General features: G+C 43.4%; 1 protein-coding gene across 1 annotated transcript in view; it reads left to right on the top strand.

The window, feature by feature from the left end:
- cradd (CASP2 and RIPK1 domain containing adaptor with death domain) overlaps positions 1-11,284 on the top strand; it is a 58,563-nt gene extending 47,279 nt beyond the window's left edge. The window contains exons 2-3 of the mRNA XM_063217540.1: positions 10,134-10,306; positions 10,890-11,284. Coding sequence (XP_063073610.1) covers positions 10,134-10,306; positions 10,890-11,012 — 296 coding nt within the window. The 3' untranslated portion in view covers positions 11,013-11,284. The remainder of the gene's footprint in view (positions 1-10,133; positions 10,307-10,889) is intronic.
- The last annotated feature ends 2,435 nt before the right edge of the window (positions 11,285-13,719 follow it).

Consider the following 13,719-nt stretch of genomic DNA (forward strand, 5'->3'; position numbering starts at 1 on the left):
AATAGAATCAGAACTGACTCAAATGTGGTCACCTTCGTGGGCCCCTATTTTTCTGAAAATAGGAGCCCACGAGGGTACAGGGCCCACCGGGAAATGCCCGCTATGCCAAATGGCCAGTACAGCCTTGATTAGGGACAGAGTTAGTAGGAAGTGCAACACTGTAAGCACACATAGTGTTACATGTTGTTACATGTAGACACAGTAATTAAAGGTGCACTGTGTAATATTTTTAGCAGTTCATTCCCAGAATTCATGCTGTCCATTCACAATTGTTACCTTTTTCATGAATACTTGCCACCACCGTCAAATTCTAAGTATTCATTATGACTGGGAAAATTGCACTTTTCATATAAAAGGCGGATCTTCTCCATCGTCTGCCATTTTGATTTTCAAGAAATAGACGTTTTTAGCTGTATACTGTATATTGGTTTATTACTTAGTAAATATTCATGAAAAGTTCATGTGTGGCAATAAGCGGCAGTCACTACTCCAGCTATACACACACACACACACACACACACACACACACACACACACACACACACACACACACACACACACACACACACACACACACACACACACACACACACACACACACACACACGGGCAAGGAGGCACAGACACACACACACACACACACACACACACACACACACACACACACACACACACACACACACACACACGCACACACACACACACAATACGCCTGCGCATTGTAGTCAGGCGACAGCACAGCTTTGATAATGCCGTCCTATGACACTTGCGTGGATGCACACACGCACACCACTTCAGTCACATTGAGGCTTTTTAAGTCCCGCACCGCCATAAAGGCTTTGGTGTAGTGTAGTCTAGTGCGTGTGAGTGTAAGTGTGTGTGACTGTGTGTTTGTGTGTGTGTGTGTGTGTGTGTCACTGCTGGCATATCTTGGTAATCTCTTTGTGTGTCTGTATCTGTCTGCTGACAGTCTCGTTAATGCCACCCCCCTCTTAAAGGGACAGTTTGGTCAATTTCAACATGCAGTTGTAATGCTCACACCACCCTGGACTTGTCAGTGCCTGAGATTTTTTTTTCTTCTTCTTCAGCCGTTTCCGAGATCCTGGTCATTGTAATGGGGGCAGCTCTTTGTTTACATTTCAAAAAAACATTTTTTTTTATTCCCAAAAACATCCAAAAGGTTATAAAACATCAGCAGACAACTAGCAAACAGCAGTACCTTTTGGGAAAATATTTGGAGTTGGCCTATGTTTCATTGATTAAAAATGTAAACAAACGCTGCCCCCATTAGAATTGCTCATATCTCGGAAAGGGCTGAGCCGAAAAATGTGGCATCACCAGGTACTGACAAGTCAAAGGTAGCGTGAGCAATACAACTGCATGTTGAAATTGACCAAACTGTCCCTTTAAGGGTGCGTGTGTGTGTGTGTGTGTTTGTCTCTCTCGTTAATGCCACCCCCCTCTTAAGAACTCTGGAAATAGCAGCGGCAGCAGAGAGGCTGGGTGAGTGTGAGTGCAAGGGTGCAAGTGTGTGTGTGTGTGTGTGCCTCCCTGCCTGCCTGTGCGTGTCTGTGTTTGTGACTGTGTGTGCGTGCGCCCGTGTGTGTATGCCTCCGTGTGTGTGTGTGTGTGTGTGTGTGTGTGTGTGTGTGTGTGTGTGTGTGTGTGTGTGTGTGTGTGTGTGTGTGTGTGTGTGTGTGTGTGTGTGTGTGTGTGTGTGACTAAACGCAGGCCCCTGGGGATGAAGAATGCGGTGAGATAGTATGAGTTCGCTGATTAATACTGTAGGCATGTCAAACACATGCACTCATATTTCAGGCAGCCTGAAATATGGTATACACCTCCTCATTGTAGCAGTCCAATAAAGGCTTAATGGAGTACAGTACACCACTATTTACAATTATACAACATTACATTTTTGATAGGAACATTTGATAGGAGCAATGAGTCTGAGCAGTAGAGATTTTTGTACGGATTATTTATTACATTACATTACATTAGATTTATATGCATTGTGGTCATCTTTTGACTCCTATTGTCTCTAAATGGCTTCCGTACAATAATAAAACAACACACACACACACACACACACACACACACACACACACACACAAACACACAAACACACACACACACACAAACACACACACACACGAAAAGTTCAATAACCAAAGTCTCGTATAATACATGAACATGTGTAGACTTGTGTGCGCGCACGGCACATACATACCCAGAGATCTGCATAATCAGATTTTCTATATGGCGATCATATGAACAAGTAATCCTTGAGGAAACATTAGCTAATCGATCATATCCTTGTTTATGCTGTTCATAAAGTCTGCAAAGGCTGGTAAAACATGTTAGAGTAGCTTGGCTTTAGCATGGGACAAACCAATTCTACGTTGTTTCGCCCGGAGGCGGTATTATGTGCCTATGACACAATAGCTATGTGCGTCCTTGTTGCCGACGCCGTTTGAAGCATCGCCATGACAACCGTCCATACCGTCCCTTATCCTAAACCTAACCTTTACCCTAAACCTAACCCTAACCCTAACCTTAACCCTAAATCTAACCCTAACCCTAACCTTAACCCTAAACCTAACCCTAAATCGCTTGTTTGAAACTAGGGAGTCCCAGTGCAGTGCCCACTGCAGTTCGGCAACGAGGACACGCATCACTAGTGACGTAGGCACGTCCGGACGAAGCAGCCTAGTTTTTGTGAATCCCGCTTTAGCATGTCATTTATAATGCCTTATCCCAGTGTTTCTCAAACTTTTTCAGATCGAGAACCACTTTGTTCCCCCCAAAAATCTTCAGGGACCACGTATCAACTGAATTGACAGTTGACGGGTGCTAATTTGACACTGCTAATGATGCCCCTTACTATTATTCACATTACAAGCCCATCCTATTGTGGTGAAAATAATACTTCAGCTATGTTTAGCTTTGTAATAGTGTTACAAATATAGTATACTGCTAGCTTGTCTTGGAAAAGTATAGATCCCCTCGCGGACCACCTGAGCTCTGTTGCGGACCACAAGTGGTCCCCGGACCACACTTTGAGAATCACTGCCTTATCCCATCCTCTTGTTTACTCTCTCTTGTCACACTTGTCTTTCCTACATTCTCTCTCTCTTTCTGTCTGTCTGCATGTCTGTATTTGAAGAGTTCTCTCTCTCTCTCTCTCTCTCTCTCTCTCTCTCTCTCTCTCTCTCTGAGTTCTTGTTTGATGTTTCCTCTCATGTCCATGAACGAGTGTAATGCGTCTGCAAAAGCTGATTGAATGCGTTTGGTACATTAGCTAAAGAGAAATACAGGGTGATGCGCGCGCGCGTGCGCACACGCACACGCACACACACACACACACACACACACACACACACACACACACACACACACACACGTAGTGTGAGTAATTACGTTTCTACTCAGCTATCATACGTATGAAGGAGTAATCCTTCAGGCATCACCAGCTAAACAAACACACGGTTACACTTTACTTGACGCCCGCGTCATGATACGTATGACATACACATGTCATAATAGTGTCATAAACGAGCAGGCGCGGAGTGGCCATCGGGAGATCGGGGACTTGTGCCGGTGGGCCGCGGCCGTCAAATATAATATCGCGGCCGTATTTTAATCTCAGCCGGCCCTAAGGGCCGCCAAGGGGAAAATTGTCCCGGTGGGAAAAGTCCTCCCACTCCGCCCCTATAAACGAGTCATAAACATAATGCCAAACAAACTAAGCTAAACAAACAAACATTACCAGCATTATTTTTTGTGGAAATTAGCAAGCGGATGAATGGCGAACAGGGCCCAGCTAAACCAGTGAGCTCTCTTTCTCTCCCACTTATGTGTGTGTGTGTGTCTGTGTCTGAGTGTGCGTGCGTGCATGCGTAGTAGAGTAGAGAGTAGAGTATAATTTATTGATCCCAGGGGAAAACTAAGTGGGTGCGTGCGCACGCATGTGTCTTGTGTCCCTCAAGGCCTCAAGCACCTTGTGTAAGAGAGGAGTGCCTGCTTGCACACTGCAAGTGTATGAGGTCACTCAAGTGCAACTGGTCCTCCATCACAGGATGTTTTCAGCGGCGTTGCTAGGCGCCGCATCCCCATGAATATAGATGAAGAGAACCATCACTTCGTATTCGCTTCATATAGGGTATGGCTCCTCCTTGCACAACACCACCTCTTTTTATTCTCTTTATGTCTTCTGTTTGTCCAGTCTTGTACTTTAAGTGCCTGTATGTGTTTTGCATGAGTGCTCTAGGTGTACTGTATGTGTACTGTCTATGTCTATACTGTCTATCTATGTCTATACCTAAAGTAGGCCTCTGTCTGCAGTGGGAAAGTAAGACACGCAATTTCAATTCTTTGTATGACCAGTGGATGTAAAGAAATTGACAATAGAGCCGACTTGACTAACGCCATATTCCATTCATAAGCTGTAATGGCTTCATTCATATACTGTGTTCCCACTTCCCCCATTCACAACCTACTTGAGTCAGTCCTCAGTTAAGTTATTCAATGAGAGATGATTGTCGAAGGCTGTTGCCAGGCAACGGTGGTCAGAAAGGTCAATGACTGACTGAATTACACTCAGGGCCGGCCCGAGGCATAAGCGAACTATGCAATTTCTTAGGACCCCCCATGAACAGCAAAGTTCCAGGAATAAATGGACTTGTACACAATCTACAGGAAGCTCAGTCACCTATGTCCTTAGCTCCCACCTCTCACTTGTGCAAGTAAATGAAGCTTATGAAGTATCTGATGATGAGTTGGTTTGGGGCCACTGGATGAAATTTTGCTTAGGGCCCCATAAAGGCTTGGGCCGGCCCTGATTACACTCACCGCCCACTTACCGGTAATTTCCACCTTTCCAACTTTTCATTGACGGAAATTTCTGACCAGCCGAACAATTTGCAGCAACTCAATGCATTTACGAATGTAGACATGGTCGATATGATATGATAACTTACAGTTCAAACCGAGCATCACAATGGGGAAGAAGGGTTATTGAAATGACTTTGAACATAAAGAAGAAAAAATCACCACGCACTGATGAAGGCTAGATAGCCGAAATGCGTTTGCTTGTGGACATGGTGATAATCTATAAATAAATAATGAGAAGTAGTTTGTGAGTGCAGATTTTTTCTTCTTTAAAATGATACCTTTTATGGCGCACCCAAAGATATTAATTTTTTCCAAGAAGTTGAGCGCGTCCTCTGACAAAACCTAATGACTTTGAACATGGCATGGCTGTTGGGGCTTACTGATCTACTGGGATTCACACAAAACCATCTCAAGAGTTTACAGAGAATGGTCCAAAAAAGACAAAATATACAGGTGGTATCATGGCGTAGGGATATATTATCTTGCCACAACTTGGGCCTCTTATTACCAATTGATTGCCACAGCCTACACGAGAATTGTTGCAGACAGTTAAGGCAGGTTTTAAATATATATATAATTTTTTTTTTGGTCTTTTAGACTTTATTAGGACAGGACAGTTTGAGAGAGAGACAGGAAATGTTTGGGAGAGAGAGATGGGGAAGGATCGGCAAATAAAAGGACCCAGGCTGGAATCGAACCCAGGTTGGCTGCGTAGTAGATGAGTGCCCTACACGGTAGGGCCAGTTAAGGCAGTTCTGAAGGCTAAATGGATTTTAACCCAGGACTAGAGAGGTATACCTAATGAAGTGTCCTTTACATATACACCGATCCGAGGAAATAACCGGAGTAGAACGGCCGCCATAACAGAAGTGCTTCCTGACCCGTAATTTTATAAGCCAATAGTAGCCAACTAATTTAATATGCCTACATTAGTGGCTGTTAAAAGAAAATCCATGCCATTGAAAACGAGACATTAGGAGCTTTGAAAGTCTATAAATCGCTTAATAAATACATCGATGGTCCCAGGCGAGCTAGCGGCTAACTACTAGCCAACCTGTGGTAAACTAACACATGGCTAGCTCCGGTTTGCTAGCTAAATCCGGACATGTAGGGTGCATCCCAATATGTGACCTTGCCTCCTCCACTTGCCTCCTCCACTTGCTTCTCGTCATGATGACATCACTGACAGCAGCATTATATTTCAATATCTTGCAAAAGCTCAATTGTAAAGTCTTTTTCTCATTTGCAATTGGGATGGTGAATGAAAAACAGTCCCTCAAAAGTTGTTGTGGCGAGGCTGACAGCTGGGAAACTTTATCGTTTTCTCCACGGAGGAGGGGCCAGGAGGCGGGACGAGGAGACAGCCAAATCCGAACATGTAATGTTGACAACAAACAATTCACACAACCATTTAACAAGCAAAAACATTTTGCTGGTAGATCAATGAGGGTCTTGGGGTTGAAGGCATTTTTGAACTTTTTAAGTGAAACCAGAATTTATTAACAAACTCGTTTTGGAGAGATGCCAGTTAGCCTGCACATAGCTAGGTCTATTCAGTATAGCTTTACATGTCCTTCTTAAATTAAATGTTTAATTAATTTATACATTCTACCAGTTCATGATATAGCTTCATCAATCACCTGTGGCCACTGGCTGACATCCTCTATCCATGAAACTTTATTCAAAACTTAATTCAGGCTGTCATTTCGATGGTCTCAGTCACCAGAATTTATAAGCGCAGCAACTATTTATAGATGGCATAATGGGTTTAATGAATAGAACGGCACTTCAGCAATGGCGGCAGCGAACGATGGCGGCGCCAATAAATCGCTTCTCGGATTGGTGTATATTGCGTCATTGTTTTTTTCCTTCAGAATTATTACTAGAATCTCATCTGCTCTACTACTCTGCTAGCCTGGCTGCCTCCAGGAATGTTTCATCACCATTAGTGATGCACGATATTACAAAAATATGCGATACACGATAACATGACTGTATATCGCGATATCGATATTACTCGCAATATTTAATATATTTTCCCCTCTCTACTTGCCATTGTACACTTTATCATGTATGAAACAACTGAGAGCAATGTTTTATTTCCAACATTATTTTTATTCGAAAAAAACTTCACTAATATACAGTATCAACTTAAAATGTCAACCTTTTAATACCTTTTTTAACCTTTTCACCAAATTGGCTGTTATTAAAAATTAAAATGTAGGTATCACGATATAACCACCTTTTGCAATACGTGTATCGCAAGCCGTGATATCGTGATATCGATACATTTTCGATATATCGTGTAGCCCTAATCACCATAATCTACTCAGTCCAACCTGAATACATGAATGGAGGCCACTATTCTACGATCTCTGAGCTCAACAGAAAAAAAATGTATCGAAAGGCATGCCATTTAAACACGTTAAATGTCATCATCACAGATTCCACCTAGATCACGAATTTGTAGTGATCATAGAGCAGCTTGGATTTAGCATGTCATTTATGTCATATTCCATCCCCTTTGTTTACTTACTCTGTTCTTTCTACTTTCTCTCTTTCTATCTGTCTGTATGTCTGTATTTGAAGAGTGCTCTGTCTCTCTCTCTCTCTCTCCCTTGGTTCTTGTTTGTTTGTCTATACTCTATAACTCATTATCTTTTTCTTTACCCTTGCCTTTCTACTTTCCTTTTGCCCGCCTTTTATTCTCTCTCTCTCTCTCTCTCTCTCTCTCTCTCTCTCTCTCTCTCTCTCTCTCTCTCTCTCTCTCTCTCTCTCGTTCTCGGTTCGTGTTTGTCGTCTCCTCTCTTTTCTTGGAAACGAGTGCAATGCGATCTCAATATCTCGCTCTTGCTATTGAACGCCTCTCTCTCTCTTTCTTTCCTTTGTGTACCATTACCTTAGTGTATATTCTCTTTCTTTCTTTCACTCTCTCTCCCCCCTTTTTCTGTCCCTTGCCCTGCCTCCCTTCTTTTGCGTTCTGTGTTTTCTCAAACACAATATTCTCTCCGTCTTGCCATCTGATATCTTTGTCTTCAAATATTCAGTGTCCCCTTGCCTCCCTGGAAAGAGCAAAGGCTTATTCCCCAGGTATTGTGTGTTTGTTTGACTGTGTGTATGTGATTGGGTGAGTTTGTGGGACAGGAGCAAGGCAATATGTGAATGGTGAGAAAGTAAAACTTACTATTTTACACGAAAGACATTTACAAAGTACCCAATTTCTCAATGAATGCTGTACTGGGGCCAGTTATCATGTGATTTTGTTTTTGGTCGTTCACACACACAGTGTAACCACCAGAAAACTGCTTGTTGTGAAATAGGTTTCCAGTTGCATAACCCCTTGGGTAGTAGTATTCTTTATTTACCCCTGTGATCTAAAAGCGGCATGGGAGGTCAGGTCACACAGACACACACACACACACACACACACACACACACACACACACACACACACACACACACACACACACACACACACACACACACACACACACACACACACACACTTTCAGCTGACTGGCTTCACCTACCAGGGTCAAACATGTTTTGGCTCCTTCTCCTTCTCCCATGGGCATCAGTGGTGCCAGTATTCCAGATCGGTGCCCTAGATTAACCCCGTCCAGCACCCCCACCCCCTACTCTACATTAAAGGGGTATGTCACTATTTTGGGGCTTAATACAGTTAAAATCATTGGCTGGGATTTATAAAGGTGGTAAAGTGTCTTATTTTTCATGTTAAGCGTTGTCTTGCTTTCAGACAAGTTAAAAGAGGGAATATGTCGCTAAGCTAGTGAAAGTCAATGGATCCGTGTAGCATTGCTACATGGATCCATTGACTTTCACTAGCTTAGCGACATGCTCCCTCTTTTAACTTGTCTTAAAGCAAGACAACGGCTTACATGAAAAATAAGACACTTTACCACCTTTATAAACCCTGGCCAACGAGTTTAACTGTATTAAGCCCCAAAATAGTGGCATACCCCTTTAAGGGGTGTTATGGGCAAATTCTGAACTAATTAAATATGAGTAGAGTAGAGCAGAGGCGGAACAATTGTACACAGGGACCCCATATTGCCTACCAAGTTGACAGTAGGGCCCCCACCGCCAATACAGAAGGGCCCCGGGCCCAGGGGCAAATGCCCTGCTCGCCCCCACTATAGCTCCGCCCCTGGAGTAGAGTAGAGTATCATTTATTAATTCCGAGGGAAATTAATTGGCATGATGAGGCATGTCCTTTGTGCTTCATCACATGTTTTTTTACGAGGACATTAAAAAACATGTTTGTGTCATACCAAGAGTTAAATGACGAATACTATTCAAGAGGCTTTTCGGTCTATTGTAAAATCAGTAAATTTAGGTTTCATTGTTATTATTATCTGCATATTTCTTTTGCTGGGAGACCAGTCAGTCAGTCAGACAGCAGATTCAGCAGGGTCAGACGAATTGATAGCGATAGAATTAATTACACTTCTCCTTACATTACAATCTATTAATAAATAATGTTGTTGTACTTAAGTCTCTGGTCATTCAGAAGGACAGGAAAGAGTGAGAGAAAAAAAAGAAACAATGAAAATTATTGTGTAAAGAGAAGTTTAGCAAGCAGCTAATCGGTAAGCGTATAATGACGGGACAATTTGCAGGCTAAATATATTTATTCTGTAAAAAGGGAAACACAGTTGCTTAATTTGGAGTTTGTTATTAAGCACCCTCAAAATAGTTTGGGACTGGGAAAAAAAAGATTATAGCCAAAGCCTACTTTCATCACTTTCCGTGTGGCTGCAAACTTGGTATTTTTGGTATATATACTGCTAATCGCTAATTGACACATTTTTAATACACTGACCTTTAGCAATGTCACACCATTGTTTAATAACATATAAACACTGTTATATAAATCAGATATAAAGATTGTCGCTCCAACATGCTTCAAAAGCTTTGTAAGGGGAATACAGCCTTATCCATGTTTGCCCCATTTTCTTGGCATTACATTGATAAGCTCTTGCCCTTACCTTTAGGTTTACATCTCCTTTGGTATGTGGGTTGTAGAGTTGTAAGGGACTTAGCGCCTTCAAGGACCAATTCAGTCAATTTCGATATGCTGTCGTATTGCTCACGCTACCCTTGACTTGTCTAACAAATTTGACCAACAAAATTCCTATTGATGTAACAGAACAACTTTTTGAATAGTGTTTAACAACTCTCTTCATTTTCCTTCTCTCCCCCCCCCTCTCTAATTCTAGATGGCTGGGCTGTCCAGGAGTCGGTTCTGGACTCTGTTCCGTCGGAGCGCCATCTGAATCGGCTGGCGGGTCGCCTGGGTCCGGAGTGGGAGTGTGTGCTGCTGGACCTGGGTCTCTCCGCCGAGGACGTGTACCGTTGCCAGGCCAACCACCCGCTGGCCGTGCGCAGCCAGGTAGAGTACAGTTTACCTTTTTTTTGTTGTTGTTGTTGTTGTTAAATCTTTTTATTTCAAAGGACATTCAAACAATGCAAACACATTTTCTTTGTCTTTTGTTCGCGTAACTTACAAGTCCTTTTCGAATATTATTTCCTTGCATACCTCCAACCACTCACTCTAGTTACTTTATTATTAGTCCCAGAGGATAATTACTCTGTCACACAAACACAACCACATTATACACATGCATTTATATCAAAACAGTCCACAGACTCCTGAAGTACACACTCACCACACACTCACTCTCTCTCTCTCTTTCTTTCTCTCTCTCTTTTTCTACTGCTCTCTCTCTCTCTCACTCATTCTCTCACTCTCTCTACCCCTCTCTCTTTCGCTCTCTCTCTACCTCTACCTCTCTCTACCCCTCTCTCTTTCTCTCTCTCTCTCTCTCTCTCTCTCTCTCTCTCTCTCTCACTGTCTCTATCGCTCTCTCTGCTCCTCTCTCTCTCTCTCTCTCTCTCTCTCTCTACTGCTTTCTCTACCCCTCTCTCTCTCTTTCTCTCTCTATCTCCCTCTCTCTCTCTCTCTCTCTCTGTAGGTTCTGGCGGGCCTGGTCCAATGGAAGCAGAGATCAGGTCGAGCGGCTACTGTTCGGGAGCTGGTACGGAGCCTACAGGCCGCGGAACTGCACCCCTCCATATTGGACCAAGTGCTCCAGTGATTCTCACACAAGTACACACAGACGAGACAAGACAAGACACACACACCCACCCACACACACACGCACACACACACACACACATACACACACACACACGCGCGCGCGCGCGCGCGCGCACACACACACTGTGTGGCAAAACGACCTAGAGCTGCACAATGTTCCAATGAAACTGTGAGTCTTGACAGACCGGGAACAATGACATGGGACCAATTAACTATTCACTTGTAATTGTTCCAATGAATGAATAAATAAAAAGAAGAAAAAATAACTTAAAGAAGAAAAAATACAAAGAAGTGTGCGAACCTTTTTTCAAAAAATACCAATGAACTATTACCATGAGCTGTGACGAACGGGACAAGAAACGAGTCGAAAACAAAAGAGAGAAGGAGTTGGGTTGGGATCATGACCCGTACCAAACTTGAACCTGGGTCCCCCTGGGCATAGCAGCTGCCTGCCCATGGTTTTGGTGTTATCACAGATATATCTGTTTTTTTGCAGGGGAAGAAAGGAGTCACCGGAGCATCTTCAGATGTGGAAAATAACGTGTTTTATTGGGCAAGCAACAAGACTAACGTTTCGATGTTCACACGTCTGTGCAAAGCAGCATGGGGTTTCCCTGGCTAGCGTGCATTAAGTGCTACTCATAGATTGTGAAATTGCAGGCTCTAAGCTTTACAATGATGCCTTACACATGTGAATCTGTAAAATAAATGTGTGGCCTTTTGAATGTGTTTGGTAGTAGAAAAAAGAGAATTCAGCTCTGAAAGTTAGATGAAAATTTAGATAAACCAATACTGTTTTCTGAAGCCTTGAGTAGCTTCTTCAAGACCTCAACTTGCACATTTTGAAAAAAAAAGAAAATCACTAAAAAGAATAGCCTGATTATCATCAACATTCAAATCTCTTCGTGACTTGCGTCACTAGGAGGGCACAGCCTGGCTAAGTAAAACATGCAATGAAAAAAAAACTTCACTGGTGATTTTCTCAGTTTCGCTCTGAGAGACATGTGACCCTGGGTTTGAAATCCCACATGTATGTAATGGTGGCCGTCACCATAGCAACTGACCAATCTCCGTAACTACCAGGATAGTTAGCAGCAATCAGTCATTGAGTCCCTGGAATTCACGTCACCGATCAGCCGTTGAACACAGAAAGAGGAGAATTCCATAATATGTCACATGTACGCAATACAGGGTGTGTTCCAATATGCGACCTTGCTTCCTCTTCTTATGCTTGTGGCCTCGTACCAGGAAGTAATATGTCATGATGACATCACTGACAACAGCATTATATTTCAATATCTTGCAAAAGTTCAATTTTAAAGTCTTTTCTTCATTTGCAAATGGGATGGCAAATGAAAAACAGTCCCCCAAAAGTTGTGGCAGGCTGACAGCTGGGAAACTTTATTGTTTTCTCCACGGAGGAGGGGCCAGGAGGTGGGGCGAGGCCACAAGCACAAGTGGAGGAAGCAAGGTCGCATATTGGAATGCACCCTGTATTGCGTACATGGCCATGTGACATATTATGGAATTCTCCTCTTTCTGTGTTCAACGGCTGGTCGGTGACGTGAATGCAACTCTCCCATTTGAAAATAAATACATGTTATGTGCATTATTAAATGATACTGTAGTGTGTACTATGTTCTCGCACACAACATTACGCAACAGTATTATACACTGTTTCACATGAAATCACATGAATGTAGGCAGTGGCGGAACAATTACACACAGGGCCCCAGTGCAAAACACTGATAGGGCCCCCATACTGCCTGCCAAGGTCACAACAGGGCCCCCACTACCAATACGGGAGGGACCTGGGCCCCGGGGCAAATGCCCTGCTTGCCCCCCGCTATAGCTCCGCACATGGATACAGGAATCAGAGAACTTTACTCTCTCTCCCCTCCTGTGTGTTGGCAGGGTGCGATTTGTAGGGGGGAGTGGGAGGGATTGTCCTCCCTTCTGGTTTTAATATCTCCACTTTTTATACACGATTTTAGTCACACTTTGATGTAATTCCATTGATATCTCTTAAAATCTGAAACATATCCCCCCTTCTGGTTGTCTGACAAACCCTGGATATGGGCATCAGAGAGTTTTACTCTCTCCCTCTTCCCCTCATGTGTGTTTACCTGATAAGCGTCTCTGTCAGTGTTGCCAGATTGGGCTACTTGGGAGGGGCATCTGCGGGTAAAAATGGGAAAAAATGGCCATTTGGCGGTGTTTACTGCAGTCTTGCACCCATAGAAATCAATGTAATTTGTTGAAATCGGGCGGAATTTACCTTATTTTGGCGGTTTCTCAGAACCTTTTGGGCGGGATTTGATCAGACACATCTGGCAACACTGGCCTCTGTTAAGTTTGTTATCTTGTTTGGAGCGCCGCCAGCTCTGGCCCGTGTTTGCCGTCATGCTTACGCATTTCTACACGGACAACAACTCCAATACCGGTGCCGTGCCTGTCCCAGTGTTGCCAGATTGGACTGTTTCCCACCCAATTGGGGCTGCTTAGGATGGCCGTGTGCGGGTAAAAATGGCATTTAGCAGAAAAACCCGCCCAATTTTTGCCATAGAAATCAATAGATTTGGGCGGGATTTTGTGCCTCTAGGCGGGTTTTGAGCATTTTTTGGGGCTGGAAATCATCAGCCTCATCTGGCATCACTGGCCTGTCCTCCCCTCACCTCATACACACACACAAACACGCACATGTT

Source organism: Engraulis encrasicolus, chromosome 15 (assembly GCF_034702125.1).
Source record: "Engraulis encrasicolus isolate BLACKSEA-1 chromosome 15, IST_EnEncr_1.0, whole genome shotgun sequence".
Taxonomy (NCBI): domain Eukaryota; kingdom Metazoa; phylum Chordata; class Actinopteri; order Clupeiformes; family Engraulidae; genus Engraulis; species Engraulis encrasicolus.